Source organism: Chamaea fasciata, unplaced genomic scaffold (genome assembly GCF_029207755.1).
Source record: "Chamaea fasciata isolate MVZ Bird 193981 ecotype frontalis unplaced genomic scaffold, bChaFas1.0.hap1 SCAF_6, whole genome shotgun sequence".
Taxonomy (NCBI): domain Eukaryota; kingdom Metazoa; phylum Chordata; class Aves; order Passeriformes; family Sylviidae; genus Chamaea; species Chamaea fasciata.
In genome coordinates, this window is record NW_027094091.1 from 5192200 (window position 1) to 5206070 (window position 13871).

At 42.4% G+C, this 13871-nt stretch overlaps 1 protein-coding gene across 2 annotated transcripts; it reads right to left on the reverse strand.

Moving 5' to 3' along the window:
• Positions 1-404: 404 nt before the first annotated feature.
• LOC136290889 (NELL2-interacting cell ontogeny regulator 1-like) lies at positions 405-13208 on the reverse strand. 2 transcript variants are annotated; one of them, XM_066185295.1, is made up of 4 exons: positions 13126-13208; positions 10914-11056; positions 9065-9153; positions 405-3963 (listed from the first exon to the last, which is right to left on the reverse strand). In XM_066185295.1, exons 2-4 carry the CDS (start codon positions 11035-11037, stop codon positions 3892-3894), a joined length of 285 nt encoding a protein of 94 aa, XP_066041392.1. In that variant the 5' UTR covers positions 11038-11056; positions 13126-13208; the 3' UTR covers positions 405-3891. The 2 variants fall into 2 exon arrangements, with proteins under 2 accessions (XP_066041392.1, XP_066041393.1); XM_066185296.1 differs by having other exon boundaries at positions 10914-11059; positions 13126-13207.
• Positions 13209-13871: the final 663 nt, after the last annotated feature.

Sequence of the window (13871 nt, forward strand, 5' to 3'; positions counted from 1 at the left end):
GGTGCCCAAGGCTAATGAAGACAAGCTGATGTGTTAGCACATTTTCAGAAAGTTCAGGGTTCAGAGCAGGAATCAAATGATGACAGCCCTGGCAGTGAGGAAGAAAAAGTGTAGGCAGATCAATGTAAAAATAGAATATCTGCAGATATTTGCATTTCCTTTCTCACGGCATCCATGCCTGGAACTCTTCTTCTCATACTTTAATTCACTTTTTAAACTTCAGATGTTTAGAGGTCTTGAAAATATAATCACTGCCACTTCCCAACTCTACAAAGTCACAGCTGGAGCAGCAAGATGGAGTTGGAAGGTTAAGGAATATCTACATGGAGATTAAACTGCAAACCCATATAAATGAATAGCATGCTTGAAACTGGAGAAACAGGCCAAAATATTTTACATTGTGATTTTTATTTAATAAGTTGAGAATACCTAAAAGTGTGATGGCCACCGGACAGTGCAATTGACATGATAATTCCTCTGCCCCAGACAGATTTCAGTGCAGTCACAAAGCAAGAAGCACCATGTAATGCAGAACAGGGAATAAAACAGGACAAGGTGGACAGTGAGAAAGATGCATGGGTGTTCTGATGACCCCATTATATTTGTGTGTAACAACAGTTTGAATTTAACAGGAACGTTTGGATTTTGAGAAGGAAAAAATACACATCTTGAAGAAGGCACAGCAGCAGATTTCCAACACCTGGATCACATGGCAGGTCAAGAGCATCATCCTCATGTTTGCTCTGGCCCTGCCTCCAGCAGGTTTTGTTCAGTGCATCCCACTGCTTGTTTGCAAAGGGGCAGCAAACAGCCATTCTCTGGTCAGTTACGGTTTCATAAGCTTCTGGCATTCTCTTCAGCCATCTCTTGACTAGACTGAAGGTTCCCAGTCTGTACATTGCTTCTGTTTATCCTAGCTCCTTTGTCAGCACTTTACATGGTTCTGCTGTATTCTTGTTTTCTGTGAAAATGGTCTTGAGTCTTGTCACTCTGTCATACTAAACCTGATTTTACATATTCAAATTCTTCAAAAGTTTCTTTTCACTTGCCCAGAACAGATATTCTAGATGCTGGGTGCAATTCCCACACCTCCCTGCCAGTCCTTTTTCAGAACTGGTGGTATATTAGCTGCTCTCCTGTCATTTGGATGGTTTTAAACAATAATACAGAACAGTAACTGAATGAAAAGAGAATAGGTAAGGTGGACTTTTAAAGAGCATGCAAAAATCTCCACTAGGAAAATCCTCCTCCTACTGGGCTTCCACAGACTGAAAGGAATCTTAAATTTTTGAGATTCTGAGGAAGAGAATGAGTAAGTTATTCCCCTTTCACCATCTATACCCCTCCTGACTGCTTTTTTCTTGGTTCATGAGCCCAATTCTGTCCCATGTTTCACTTCCCCAGTTCCAACAAAGTGAATCATAAAGCAGAGGTGAAGCAAAATGACTGAAGGAATTCCAAATGGTCAGATTTTCTTTTGTTCAAGCCAGCGTCTGTGGAATCACCAAGGGAAAAACTCATGAAGACCTGTAGGTGTTTCCATCTGGCAAACATAGCTGGGTTCCTGTGGACACCTGTAACAAGCCAGTGAGATTACACCAGCCTGGGGGACAGTCCACAGAATAATTCAGCTTCAGGAGCAGAGCTTTCATCTGAAAATGAGCTGTTCTGGGACTTCCTCCAAGTTCTGCAATAGGAATGTCCATTTTTAGGTAAAAAGAGGTCTGTTCACACAATGTCTTCCCTGGACAGGTGAATTCCTCTTCCCTGGGAACGAGATGCTGATGTTGCTCACTCCTTTGTCACTCACTCCATGGTAAATTGGTGCATCACCTATTGCTCTGGCAGTGCTTCCAGCTGGACTAAAGGGGCTGCTGACCTGAGGAGTATCAGCCCCCACCACCCACACCTGCAGTGACCACAGTGTCACCAGATTGAAGGGCCTGGAGTGCACTGAGAAATCCCTGGGACTACAGGGAGGGCAATGCCAGAATGGAAGGGGGAATGGAAGTTGAAATGGAGAAGAGAGAGAAAACAGGTTCAGAGCAAACAGGGGAACAAAGCCAAGCTAGAACAAGATGGGGACAAGCCAAGTGCAGCAAAAGCCAAGGAGCTCTGAGAAGGCATTGTACTGCAGCCAGGACCAGCTGCAGCCCTCCAAAGGAGGCTTTGCTCCCAGAAATCCTGAGAGTGCTCTGCCATGGATAAGGACTGCTGCCCCTTGCCACTCTCTTGGAGGGGAGCTGCAGGTGAGGCTTGCACTGACTGACTTTGCCAAGCAGCCCAAAATGAGCAGTGCCAGTGCTCCCATGCTGTGTGAATGGACTTAGTGAGAAACACACAGCACAGCTGCTCCTTGAGGGAATTTGGAAAAATAACATCAGAACCCTCTCTCCCATTCACGCTGGGCTAGATGCTGGCCTGTGTCCTGGTCACACACAGACGGGCATGCTGCATTTCTCAGTTTACAGGGATTGGTTTTCCCAGCTCTGGACAGGTTTGGGAAGCCACTCAGGCTCCCTATGGTGTTCCCCTGCTCCCCAGCTGTTGTTACCATACCTACAACTGCAGTGGCAGAGCAGTAGTTGTGTTTCCTCTCTCATCCACTTCCAGCAAAGTCACACCAATTTATTTACAGAAGCAAGGCCACAGGCAGGAACTTTATTCCAAATTCAGCTGAAGAGATTTTTACCTTCAGATGTCCCATCCACTTCCCAAGGCAGGTCTCAATGTTGGAATCATTTGAGACAGCTCTAAATCACAGCAGTCAAGCTCCAAGCACCTACTCAAAGTGCTCAGCCTATTTCGGACTTGTGAGTGGACACGTATCTTACAATAAAGGGGGAGAGGTGAGGATGAAACCATCTCAGCTTTCAGGTACAAAGGTCTTTCTTCATGCCTGAAACAAAAGGAACAGTTTTCAAAGGCAACTGTGAGGGAAAACCAAAGCATTTGGAGTTTGGTCCATCACAGGATGGACCAAATATGTGTGACCTAATCACTGTGGTTCACTTGAAGCAAAATAAGGCACAGTCTCACAAAGAAACTTCTTGGCACTGCACGGAGCTGTCCTACAGTGTGATGTTGAGCAGCTGCTGGCGGCAGCATTTGGTACAGCAGGAACTGGCTGCCTAGTCCTACTCTGATTCTCCTTTTTACTCTATCCATTTGACCTGCTGAAATAAAGCTACTCAGAAATTCACTAGGTTAAGAATGGGGTGCCCAGGGAAGGAGGGGAAGAAACCAAACATTTTGATTTAGAACATTTTGGTTAAAGAAAATAATACTCTTCTGCAAGATAACAGAAAATTCAGCACTGAGACATAAGCTGCTTTGGTCCAACAACAGCAGATGTGTAACTCCTCATGACACACACCCCATTACAGCTGACAGAACTACAACATGCCTGAAGATGGTCACAGCACAGACAACAAACAGAAAGGACTTCATCATCTTTAATACACTGGCAAAGCCTACAGAGACCACAATGTCATGTCTCAATGCAACTGGGTAAGTTGCCACAGACATATGTTCATATTAGAGACAAAAAACAGCTGTACATATCTCTAGGGCACTGTTCTCCAAAATTATCCTGGGGGTTACACTTGGCAAATTCTGATTTTAAAATCAAAGCAGGTACATTTTCTCCCCCATCCTTTATCAAGAAACAGATTTACTGAATTGAGCTTTTACTGGCAATCCAGCAGATGGGAAAAGAGGGTACTTTTTAAAAAAGATACAGAACAGACAAATACATCAGACACAGGCTCCCAATCTCATCAGTACATTGGGGCATACATGCTTGCAACATGAACTCCATAAAGCTGTATTTTATACAGCTGCATTTTAAAAACCGCAGGACCGGTGACTCTCCTCAGGTGTCTCCAGGATTCAGTTCAGTAGATTGGCAGCTACACAGTCACACAGATTTCTCTTTTCCACCTGAAGAAGCAGAGTTTCTGTCTATAAGAGGGAGGAACAACATCATTAAAAAAAAAAAAAAAAGTGTCAGCATTGTAAAACTAATTAACTCCCAAAGAAAAATCTATTTTTTTTTTATTCCACAATTTGGAACTAGTAGTATGAGGTGAATTTTGGGGTAAAAATCAGAATTACTGTTTACTGCTCTGCAAAATGATTTCGCTTTTGTGGGATTAATTGGCAAACCAACATAGCACTACTTACCTCCTGTGACATGGAGAAAGTTATTTTTCTTACCATCTTATTTCAACAGCACAAACTGGAGCATAAGCTCAGAAGTTCATTAGAGGCTTAACCCCCCACCCCTCCCAAATCATGTCAGAAATTTTATTTTACTTAAAAACAGACTCAGAATTTAAATTTAGACTATTACAGCCTGAACCCACTTTCAGCGAAGCAATTCACTTCTTTAACTTTACCTGTTTCACTAATATGAAAATTCAGTAGTTACTGAATGTATGCTTTGGAGCCTAAAACAGATGACAGGTGCTGAGCTGGCATGGAGCCATCACAATTCAAACACGTGATGGGATTCTGGCTTCTCTAAGGAAAAGGGTCCCAAGCTGGTGAAAGCAGAGGTCTCTGGGTTGAACAGAGCTTCATCAGTATCAGGAGATCTCTGTTGCCCACAGATCCCTGTTTCTGAAGCAATGAGGGTGGATTGGGAACTTCTGAGAGCTGGAGCTGGGCATGATCAGAAAGGCCTGCACCCTTTTGATGCCTTAGGTTAAGCTTTCATGCTTTTCAGATTCTGTGCTGCTGAGGGGTGTAGTTCTGAGCCTCATATTAAGTGTCAGTCAGGTCTCTTCACAGGTAGACAAAACAAATCCTTTCCTGCTGGAGACCAAGGACAATGGGTAAAAGTTTTCAGGACCAAAAGCATAAACAACAGTGGACTGAAGAGAGAAAACAAGAAGGATGGGACTTCATAATCTGAAAATGTAGTTGGACAATTAAACCCCAATATGGAAATGGGCCAAAACTTATAAAAGTGTAAAACCTCATGACTGGTCATCCATTTTGTGACCATTTTGGGTCCAGCCTGAGTGTAGCCCTGGCTAGGCTCTTGCACTGCCCAAGGTGTATCCTTTAATGCCTTTTAATAAATATCTACTTTATTCTCTTAGCTCTGCCTAGTCTCTGTTCCAGGTCAGCCTTCCCAAGCCATTCCTCCCAGCCTACCTGTGTGAGAAAGGGTTGAGGACCAGGGAGGGGACCGCAGGGCTACATAAGGAAATTCAGGAATCCTTCCTCTCTAGCACACACACACACACACACACACTTGGATTTTCCTGGCTGTCTGGAACACTTCTTGCTTCAGTAGATGCTTGATGCAGCAGAGATGTTTGACATCAACATCATATCTTCATCTCAATTTGTCTATCATGAGCTGAAACTGTACCTGAAAATCAGCCTGATCCAGGAGAGAACTCCCCCCTATTCATGGGACACAGTAGCTGTGGGGAATCCAGCCACCAAATTAATCCCTACTGGTGCAACCAGCTACACATAAAAAAAGGCATTCTGAAGACTACCAGCTCTAAATGCCAATCAAACCCATCCTTAATCTGCCTGACTTGTGATTTTTGTATGAGATGGAGTTGCCGTGGGATTAAAGGCTGTGTTTTAAAAGTTGTCTTATCCAGTGACCCACATCAGCTAAAGGCACTTAAGGCAGAGCTGGGCTGAAGCACCCTGCTCTCCACTTGCCTTCTTAGTGCAGGAAAAGCCATCTGCTGCTCAGGCTTTTTTTCCCCAGATGATAAATCTCAAGAAAAACCATAGCCCTGTGGTTTTATATTAAATCAGGTATCACTTTTGATTGTTTCAGCAGCTCTGCAAAACTGAAAAGATCTGACAAGGCTTAGTTAATCACTGAAAGGCCACTCAATCACCACCTTCTCACCACCTCACTGACATCATTTGCAATGGTTTGAATAAGGGAGGTTGACAGCATGCCAACATCTTTAGATCTGAGCCCCAAGGCTGCTTACCATCTTATATGTCTTTAATAACATTTTCAAGCCTTTCTCTTTATTTTCAGGGACACATCTAGCTTACTGTGCTTTAAACATTCTAGATAACCACTGACAGTTTATAAAGCAATAAAAAACAAAATGAATGCCAGTAAATAGAGCTTTGCTGACTGTTCTTTGAGCATGATTGCAAAACTATTTTCACATAGATTTGTTATTACTGCCTGGTAGGTTAAAACCTGTTTTTAAAAAAAGAAAACCAAACCAAAACCAGCAACACCTAACCAACCAAAACTAGGGGGAAAAAACCCCCAAAACTACAAACCCAAACAAAAACCATGAAAAGAAAAAAGAGATTTTGAACTTACAAAAAAAGATGTTAAGTTCCAGCTAAAAATGCAGTTACTGATCTCTTTAAAGTTGTAATGCAATGTCCACTGGTTAACTCTGAAAAATGGGCTGGAGTTCTGAAAACAAGTGCAGACTTAGAGTGAACTGTGGACTGAACTGTGGACTGAACAGCAGACTGGATTTCTTTTCCAAGATTTGTTTTATAGTTGACTCCCTGCTGGGCTCTGTCTTGAGGGGCTTTTAGATGCCCCAGGGAGCTGGCTGTGAACTGGCTCAGTGGTTGTGGTGGGAGCAGCTCCCTCCCAGCAGCACAAGACCCCTCTCCCCAGTTTATGACCACATATGGCACTTTGGCTGACTGATGAACCGCAGATATCCCCAGAAAATACTGCCCAGGGTTAGCTCTCACTGCCAGAAAAACTACTCCAGCCTGCTCTGAGAGCCAGCAGCAACTAAAAACAGTACAGAGAGGGTAAACAATCTGATAGGTGTAGAAATCAGCCCATCAGAAGTGGTCTGTGACCCTTCTCATGTAGCCAGCCTGACAATTAGTGAGGGATCATCACACCAGTGTAGGCTACAAACACAGTTGGAAAAGGAAGGAGATCCAGTCTATAGCCTTCATAAAAGGGTCTGTGACCTACGCAAGAGTCAGTTTGCTTTGAGACAACATGTAGATCAATCCAGAGCCAAATGAAGTGTGAAAGCTCTTGAGCAATATTCTTGCGCAATAAAATGATATACAGGCTTCCCCTGTACAGAACTGCAGGGTAAGATGTGCAGGAGGAATTATATGAGAATTTCCTCTCTAAGCTTCTGGGAATCCCTCCCCCTCCAACACAGTTAGGAGCTGCTTAGTCATCATCTAACAATCTTGCCTGAAACTGCAAACAAAGGAGAGTTTTTCAAGGAAATTAATGTCTCCAGTGGGAATATTAAAAAAGGGAATTGTATTTTCAGGGACAGGAATATTTGCCCCACAAAGCAGCAAAACAGACTAAAATAGTCAAATGTGAAATATATATGTGGCTGAAAGCAGTGGTCCTAAACCCCTCAGTTTGCATTAAATTGTGCCACAGCTGAACAATAAAAGTAAAAATTAAAATATCCTAGAAGACAGTTCCAAGAAGCCCTCAACTATTACATATTTCCATGTCTTTTGAGGATGTAGGCAGAATTCCTCGCTTAATGACTGGAATAGGCCTGTTCCAGTCGTGGAGAACGGAAGTATTTCAATATGAATTCAATTATTTAGATTTTAAAGTGATAAGGAAGTGACAGGTTTGTTTTCATGGGAATATATCACATTTTCAGTCTTGCTATCAAATCTACAAGTGTGAAAGCCAACAATAGTATATTCATCTCAACTGACTTTTTTCCATCCTCATTTTATCTCTTTGGCTGTCTTTTATTTTTCTTTTTTAAAAAGTATTAAAACACATTTGCTATCTTTGGGGTTCTTACTGCTACTTCTGCATCAGATATCTGAGTTTCATAAAGTTTTTTCTCTTGGTCTGCAAACTGACGGTTTCATAAAGGTCACTGCCATAGCCAGACACCCAGAGAAAAGTTAAAGAGATTTTGAATCAAGGTGCAGAAATTCTGATGAAAAGTTCAAAGGTTTGTAGAAGAAAGAGGTGTGCTAGAACCACTTTACAGCACAATCTGAACATCTTGTTTGGGCTGTATAAAGTGCTCAGCAGATTCATTAGCGAGATTTCTTCATGAAGCCCAAAATATATTTGACCTGTAATTATTGAACAGATTTTGTTTAGCTGTAAATGTGCTACATACCAATCTGGTTCTGCTGGAATGTTTGTTTATTTTTTTGTAGTATGTCACAATTCAAAGCATCTTCATTCATGCACTTGTATTTTCACGTAAACATCAAGGACCCCGCTTGAAGTAACCTCAAACCATTCCTCAAAGGCAATAGTTCACAGGCTTTGAGCTGTGAATAATCTTGACCATAGAAAAACAGAGAAGCTTCAGTGCCTTCTGTTGAACAATCTGTGCAGGAGTGTATCTATAGCACTTCAGCTAAAGGGTACACAGGAGGTGGGGACAAAGCCACCCTCCTGGGACACCACCATCTGACAGCAGCTGGGACACAGGTAGGCACAGATTGCAGGTTGCAGCAGCAAGAGGCAGATTCAACATCCCCCACAGAAGGAAGGTACCAACCCTGGCAGATTCTGCACACGGACTGCAAGCCAAACAAGTTTCATCCCCATGCTGTTCTACTTTGTGGCATTTTTCATCATTATGAAATCAGAGAAATGTAAAAATTCTCTATAGATGATATTTTCTCCCTTAGCTTCTCCCCCAGGATAAAAGCATGTGCAGAGTAATATTTTATTTTAGTAAGCTTATTGTTTGAGCTGGCTCTTTCCTTTTGGGTAATAAAAATAAATGATACTCTCACCTTACTCCCCCTGACATAAAAATGAAGTTGTGGGCTCAGCATTTGGAGTGAGAAGAGCAGCACTAATGGCTATAATTTGGCAAGAGAAGGACAATCAGTTCACACTTTTCTATACTTCCTATTGTCCCTGATACCCCAAAGCAGAAGAATTCCACATATTATTGCATGGAGAGGTGAAATGTAATTAACCAGCCTCACCTTAGAACACAGGACAGTACAGTTCACTGGGTGTGTAAAACCCATCCACCTTACCTACCTTCATCCACAGAATTTTCTCTTACATTGGGGAAAAAAAAAAAAAAGAAAAAGAAAACATTTAATGTTTCCTTACCCTTGTGTCTAGATTATACGCCGTCTTCTTTAAATCCTGCAGAGCTCTCTGCATGAACTCGAAGGCATGGCAATCAACACAGGGGCGGCCTATGAGAGCATTTAGGAGAGAATCATGACTGTTCGGCATGAAGAATTAACTAGAAGGATTCAACAGTGATTTTGAGTATCAGAAAGAGCTACAGAAAAGAGTCCACAAAGTGAGTATTGATGTAGGTAATCCTCAGCAACCCAGGTAATTGTGACTGGTTCATTATGATGGTCCACCCAGTCTCAATTACAAAAAGAATTATTTCAAATTTACATTAATATTTTTCTTCCTGCTATATTGCTGTTCCACTTTTCCTTCCACACTTCATTGTATGGAAACATTAAACCCTTAACTTGAGCCTTTCATTTTGCTCCACTAACCCTGGGCACATTTTCAACTTTATCTTCAGATTTTTCAGAAGTTATGTCTGAAAACATGAACCTGTTCCCTAGAAAAATCTTGTCTCCTAATCTAATGTGATTAGGAGATGTGATCTCTAAATAGAAAATTAATGGAATAAAACTGACTACAATATCATAAAGACAGACCACTTCAGCCTCTGACTTTGAACATGATACAGCCTTGCCCAAACAAATGCCCTGTTATTAGCAGGCATAGCTGATAAGCAGAACTGCTGCAATCTGGATTTATTGGAGTGTTTAAGAGTGTGTTCCCAGATCGAGACACTCAGACTGAAGGCCACAAGGCTTGCTTTGCCTTGATCACCATGTAACACAGATCTGTGCCCTAACAGACAGCTGAACTGAAATGGAACAAATACAGACAGGACAAAACATCTTTAACTCATCAGGCCCTACATCTGCTCTCAATTTTGCCTCTTGGTGCCTGTGCCTGGCTGACAACTTCACCAGAAATACTGCACAAGTGAGAAATTCTGAGCCCAGGTTTAGTTTGCTCTTTGGGGTCCAGTGTGAATGAAAGGATGGAATCTAGACTAATGCTGGAAAATCCTGCTGTGTCTGTGGCTTGTCTGTAAGCCCATTTTGCAAACACGTTATGTTGGACTGTACATGCCTCTGACATGCTGGAGACTGAGCTTCCAGCTCACGATCTGAGTGCTAACCAGCAACCAGGAATTCTGCCTGCTGAAGAAAGGGAGCCTGCCAAATTCTTTAACTGGCTAAGAAAAAATACAGATAAAACCCCCTCATTAAACAGTATTAAAGACCTGCTCCATCGTTGTTGTACCATCACTGAACTTCAGTGTTACTATATTTACACTGGACAACAGGAGAGGACAGCAGTTTTTCACATCAACAACTTGGTGCAAGGACCTGTCATGTTTATAAACTAAAATAAACTCAACACAGATCAGCAAAGGAGAATTAGGTGGTTGAAGCCCTCAAGACTAGTGGTTGACAAAATGCTTTCTTGGCATCTTCACTGTGAATTTTTAAAATAAAAACTAATTACCTTAAAACAGCAAACATTCTCAAGAACAAAATATAAAGAACAGTCAATATCAGTTGAAAAAGGACAAGTTTCAGTAATGCCTCTGAAAAGCAAACACGATGATTGCTGGCAAAGAAAGAGCTAATACGATGGACAAAAGAAAAGGTGCAGAACAGTGGCAGATTTCAGCTACAAGCAAGACAGGAACAGGCAGGAGACAAGGATAAGAGAGTGAAGAGCTTTGGATGCAGGAGCAAAACAGCACTGGTAGGTTATCACATTGCGGTTTTAAAACAATGTAGACCAGACATATCCAAAATAGTTTGAATTATTTGGGCAAACTTCAGAGTCCTGCAACATGAGAACTGCAGGGGGCTGTAGGAGAGGACTGCAGGGTGGTACATACTTTCAGCTGGAATGGCTGTCCCTGCTTCTTGGTCAGCTCTAACAGGCTCCGTGACAAGTAGTGCAACCACGAAAACTAAAGGAACTGTAAGGATGGCTCTTCTCAGAAGGCAGGGTGCCAGCATCTTGGGAATGGGTGCTTCTCTGCTAGTCAAGAGACAGAAACAAGTTAGTCAGGAACACTACAGGTACACAAGGGTTTTGTTACAAAGAAGTTAATCTTCATGATGGCTAAAGCATTGTCAGTCTTCCTCTGAAAGAAAACAAAATACCAGAGCATGGAGAAAAGTTCTCTGTACCTTTCCAGAGGGTACATAAAACTCCACTGGGAGAGAACATCCCTACACAAGATAAGAAGTCCCTAGAGTGTCCTTGGTTTCATTTGAAAGCCAGGATGCCAGCAGCTTTGCCTGATCTGTGACTTTTTCTAAATACACGGTGACAGACATGAAGCTGGAGAGCTGGTTCACTGTTAGACTTTGAGATCAAAACTGCAGGGATTACAGAGCTGGCTGAAACAGAATCTGGAAACAAGGTCTTTGGCCTCTGCTTGCTTTACTGAATCACCTTTTCACAAGTATAATAACTAGAGGTAACCACTAGCATTACACAGCATGCTAATTATAAAAACTCCTTTATGAAAGTATTTGAAGGAAAATAATTTTGTTAAACCTTCGCAAATTCACAGGTAGAATTTCCAATAGTAAATGCATCAAAACTCTTTGACCTTCTGCTTCCCCTCCTAATCTGGGCTTCAAGCCATCATTTGCAGCCATCCATTTGTTCCTGAACACCACAGCCAGGCCACACCATGTCCCGAGGTTAGTACAACCTGGTCCAGCAACAGTTTCCCTTCACACAGAGGCAAGTTTTTTTAATAAGTTTCAAATTAAGCATTTTCTTGACCCAACAGGTAAACTGTTCAGAGTGAAAGAGACTGGTTCAAGTTGCAACTGCTTGTTAGAGATCTCAATCCAAGCCTCAAGGATTCTGCTAGGGAGGTCCTTAGCTCAGCCAAGTTTACCTTTCATTCCTGTACATCAAAATGGAAGAAAGAAAGATTTAAATACGGCTGAATTATGACAATACAATAAAATCCACATAAAAAATCCATTCAGCTAACTGTGGGAAAGCAGGACTACATTCTGATCTTTCTGATTTTCAAGTTGGTGCTTACTGAGCAAAAGACGTTGCATAAGAGCATTAGATCTGCATGTACTGAAGAGTACAGCACTCCCCAGAACAGATTGTATTTCACATTTAGAAAGGCAGTACAGGGAGGTAGGAGAGGGAAGTGTTTTCCCCATTTTGCCACAAACACAGAACAGAACAAGACTGCTCTTCGCTATGTGCAATCCACCTTTTCAGACACAGCTAAAGTGAAGCTGCAAATTCTGCACGAACACTTCAGCATGTGCAAACCAGCAATTTGCCCAGGGAAGGAGCAGCATTATACACATCTCCTTCCTGTGCACCTCAACCTAAACACAAGAGGAGGGAATGGTTCAGAAGCAAGAGACAAACATGTACAAGTAGAGTCACTTGAGCTCATTGGCAAGAAAAAGAGAGGGTAATGTAATTTCTATACCTTCATATTGGGTTTCCTGTCCTACCCACTATTTAGATTTGATGGGATCCTTTTTCTTATCTCTACAATTCCTAAAATAAAGGGATTAAAATCACCACAAGCGGCTTGGGGTTTTTTTGTTTTAATTAATGGTGATCTGCAATCAAAACAAGTACAATCAAAAATACCAGTCTTTGCAATAGGATGCAGCAGAGTGTCTCCAAGTAATAGTAAATTAGGACACCACCAGCCTCTTTTGGAAGTACCTGATGGAGAAGCCTCCTGGTCAGTAGGAGCAGAGGCTATTCTCATAGTTGGCTACGAGTACTACAAAGGTTCAACAAAACAAAACAGACACACTGTTAAACTTATTTTGGGTACCTTACCCATAACCCACCCCAGAGTCAGCTCAGCTTTGTATGTGAGCTCCACTGCGAAACAACAGCTTCTCTAGTGCAGCAATCATCTTAAATCACACCAAACTCCTGCCTCTTAGTTATTGCATGGGAATTTGCAAGGAATAATCATGACAGGCTTCAAGGGTGGTCTCTCTCTGCAATGCAACTGGGAACAAAGACAGATCTGTGCATGGACTTCTATGAAAGAGAAATGTCACCCCCTCTAACAAAGGAAAAAATATCAGTACCTGATCTTTCTCTTGTCTTTGTGATGGTTTCTTTGAAATGGCCGCTGCAAACTGCTAAGAGAACAAGTGCAGCATTTCTGAGCATGTGCACTGTCTCTTTTTAACCTTCTCTGAAAGAGGTTATTACTATGGGGAGATTTCTGCCATGGCAACAATGCAGAGCACTGCAGCACGCAGCGCAGATTTAAAGAGGCACAGGCTGTGTCTCCCAGGTCTGGGGAAGGATGTTTCTGCACTGACATGCGAGACCTGGCAGTGATTCACCTGCTCTGGGTAAGGTTTTTAAAGCCAGGCCATTTGATTAATCTCTCTTGAAGTCTGCTGAGTGGTTTTCCTGAAGTCTGAGCAGCTGGATGTGGTGCCTGGTTGAAGCAACTTGCTTCCCTAGAGCCTGAAAATACCCATGACAAACTACAGCTGCTTTATGGGAAATGAGGACAGACCAGGGATTGCACTCAGGAATTGCTCAGTGCACTGCCTGCCATTTGAATGGTTCTGAGTCACAGGGGTCATAAGCACTCATTCCTGCTTTCCCAGGTGTTTCTTTGATTCCAGTCCCAGGGCTGCCAGGAGTAGCTCCAGCCACTAAAACTCTGAGTGGGAGCTTGAGCCCAAACTCAGAACCCCTCTTTTCCAGCCTGCACTTCTATCCCCTTTTCAGTCCCCTATGAGCTGTGCTCCAGGACAACACTGACTGCACTTGTTCTGCATGCAATAATACAATGGAATGCAGACAATAAAAGTGA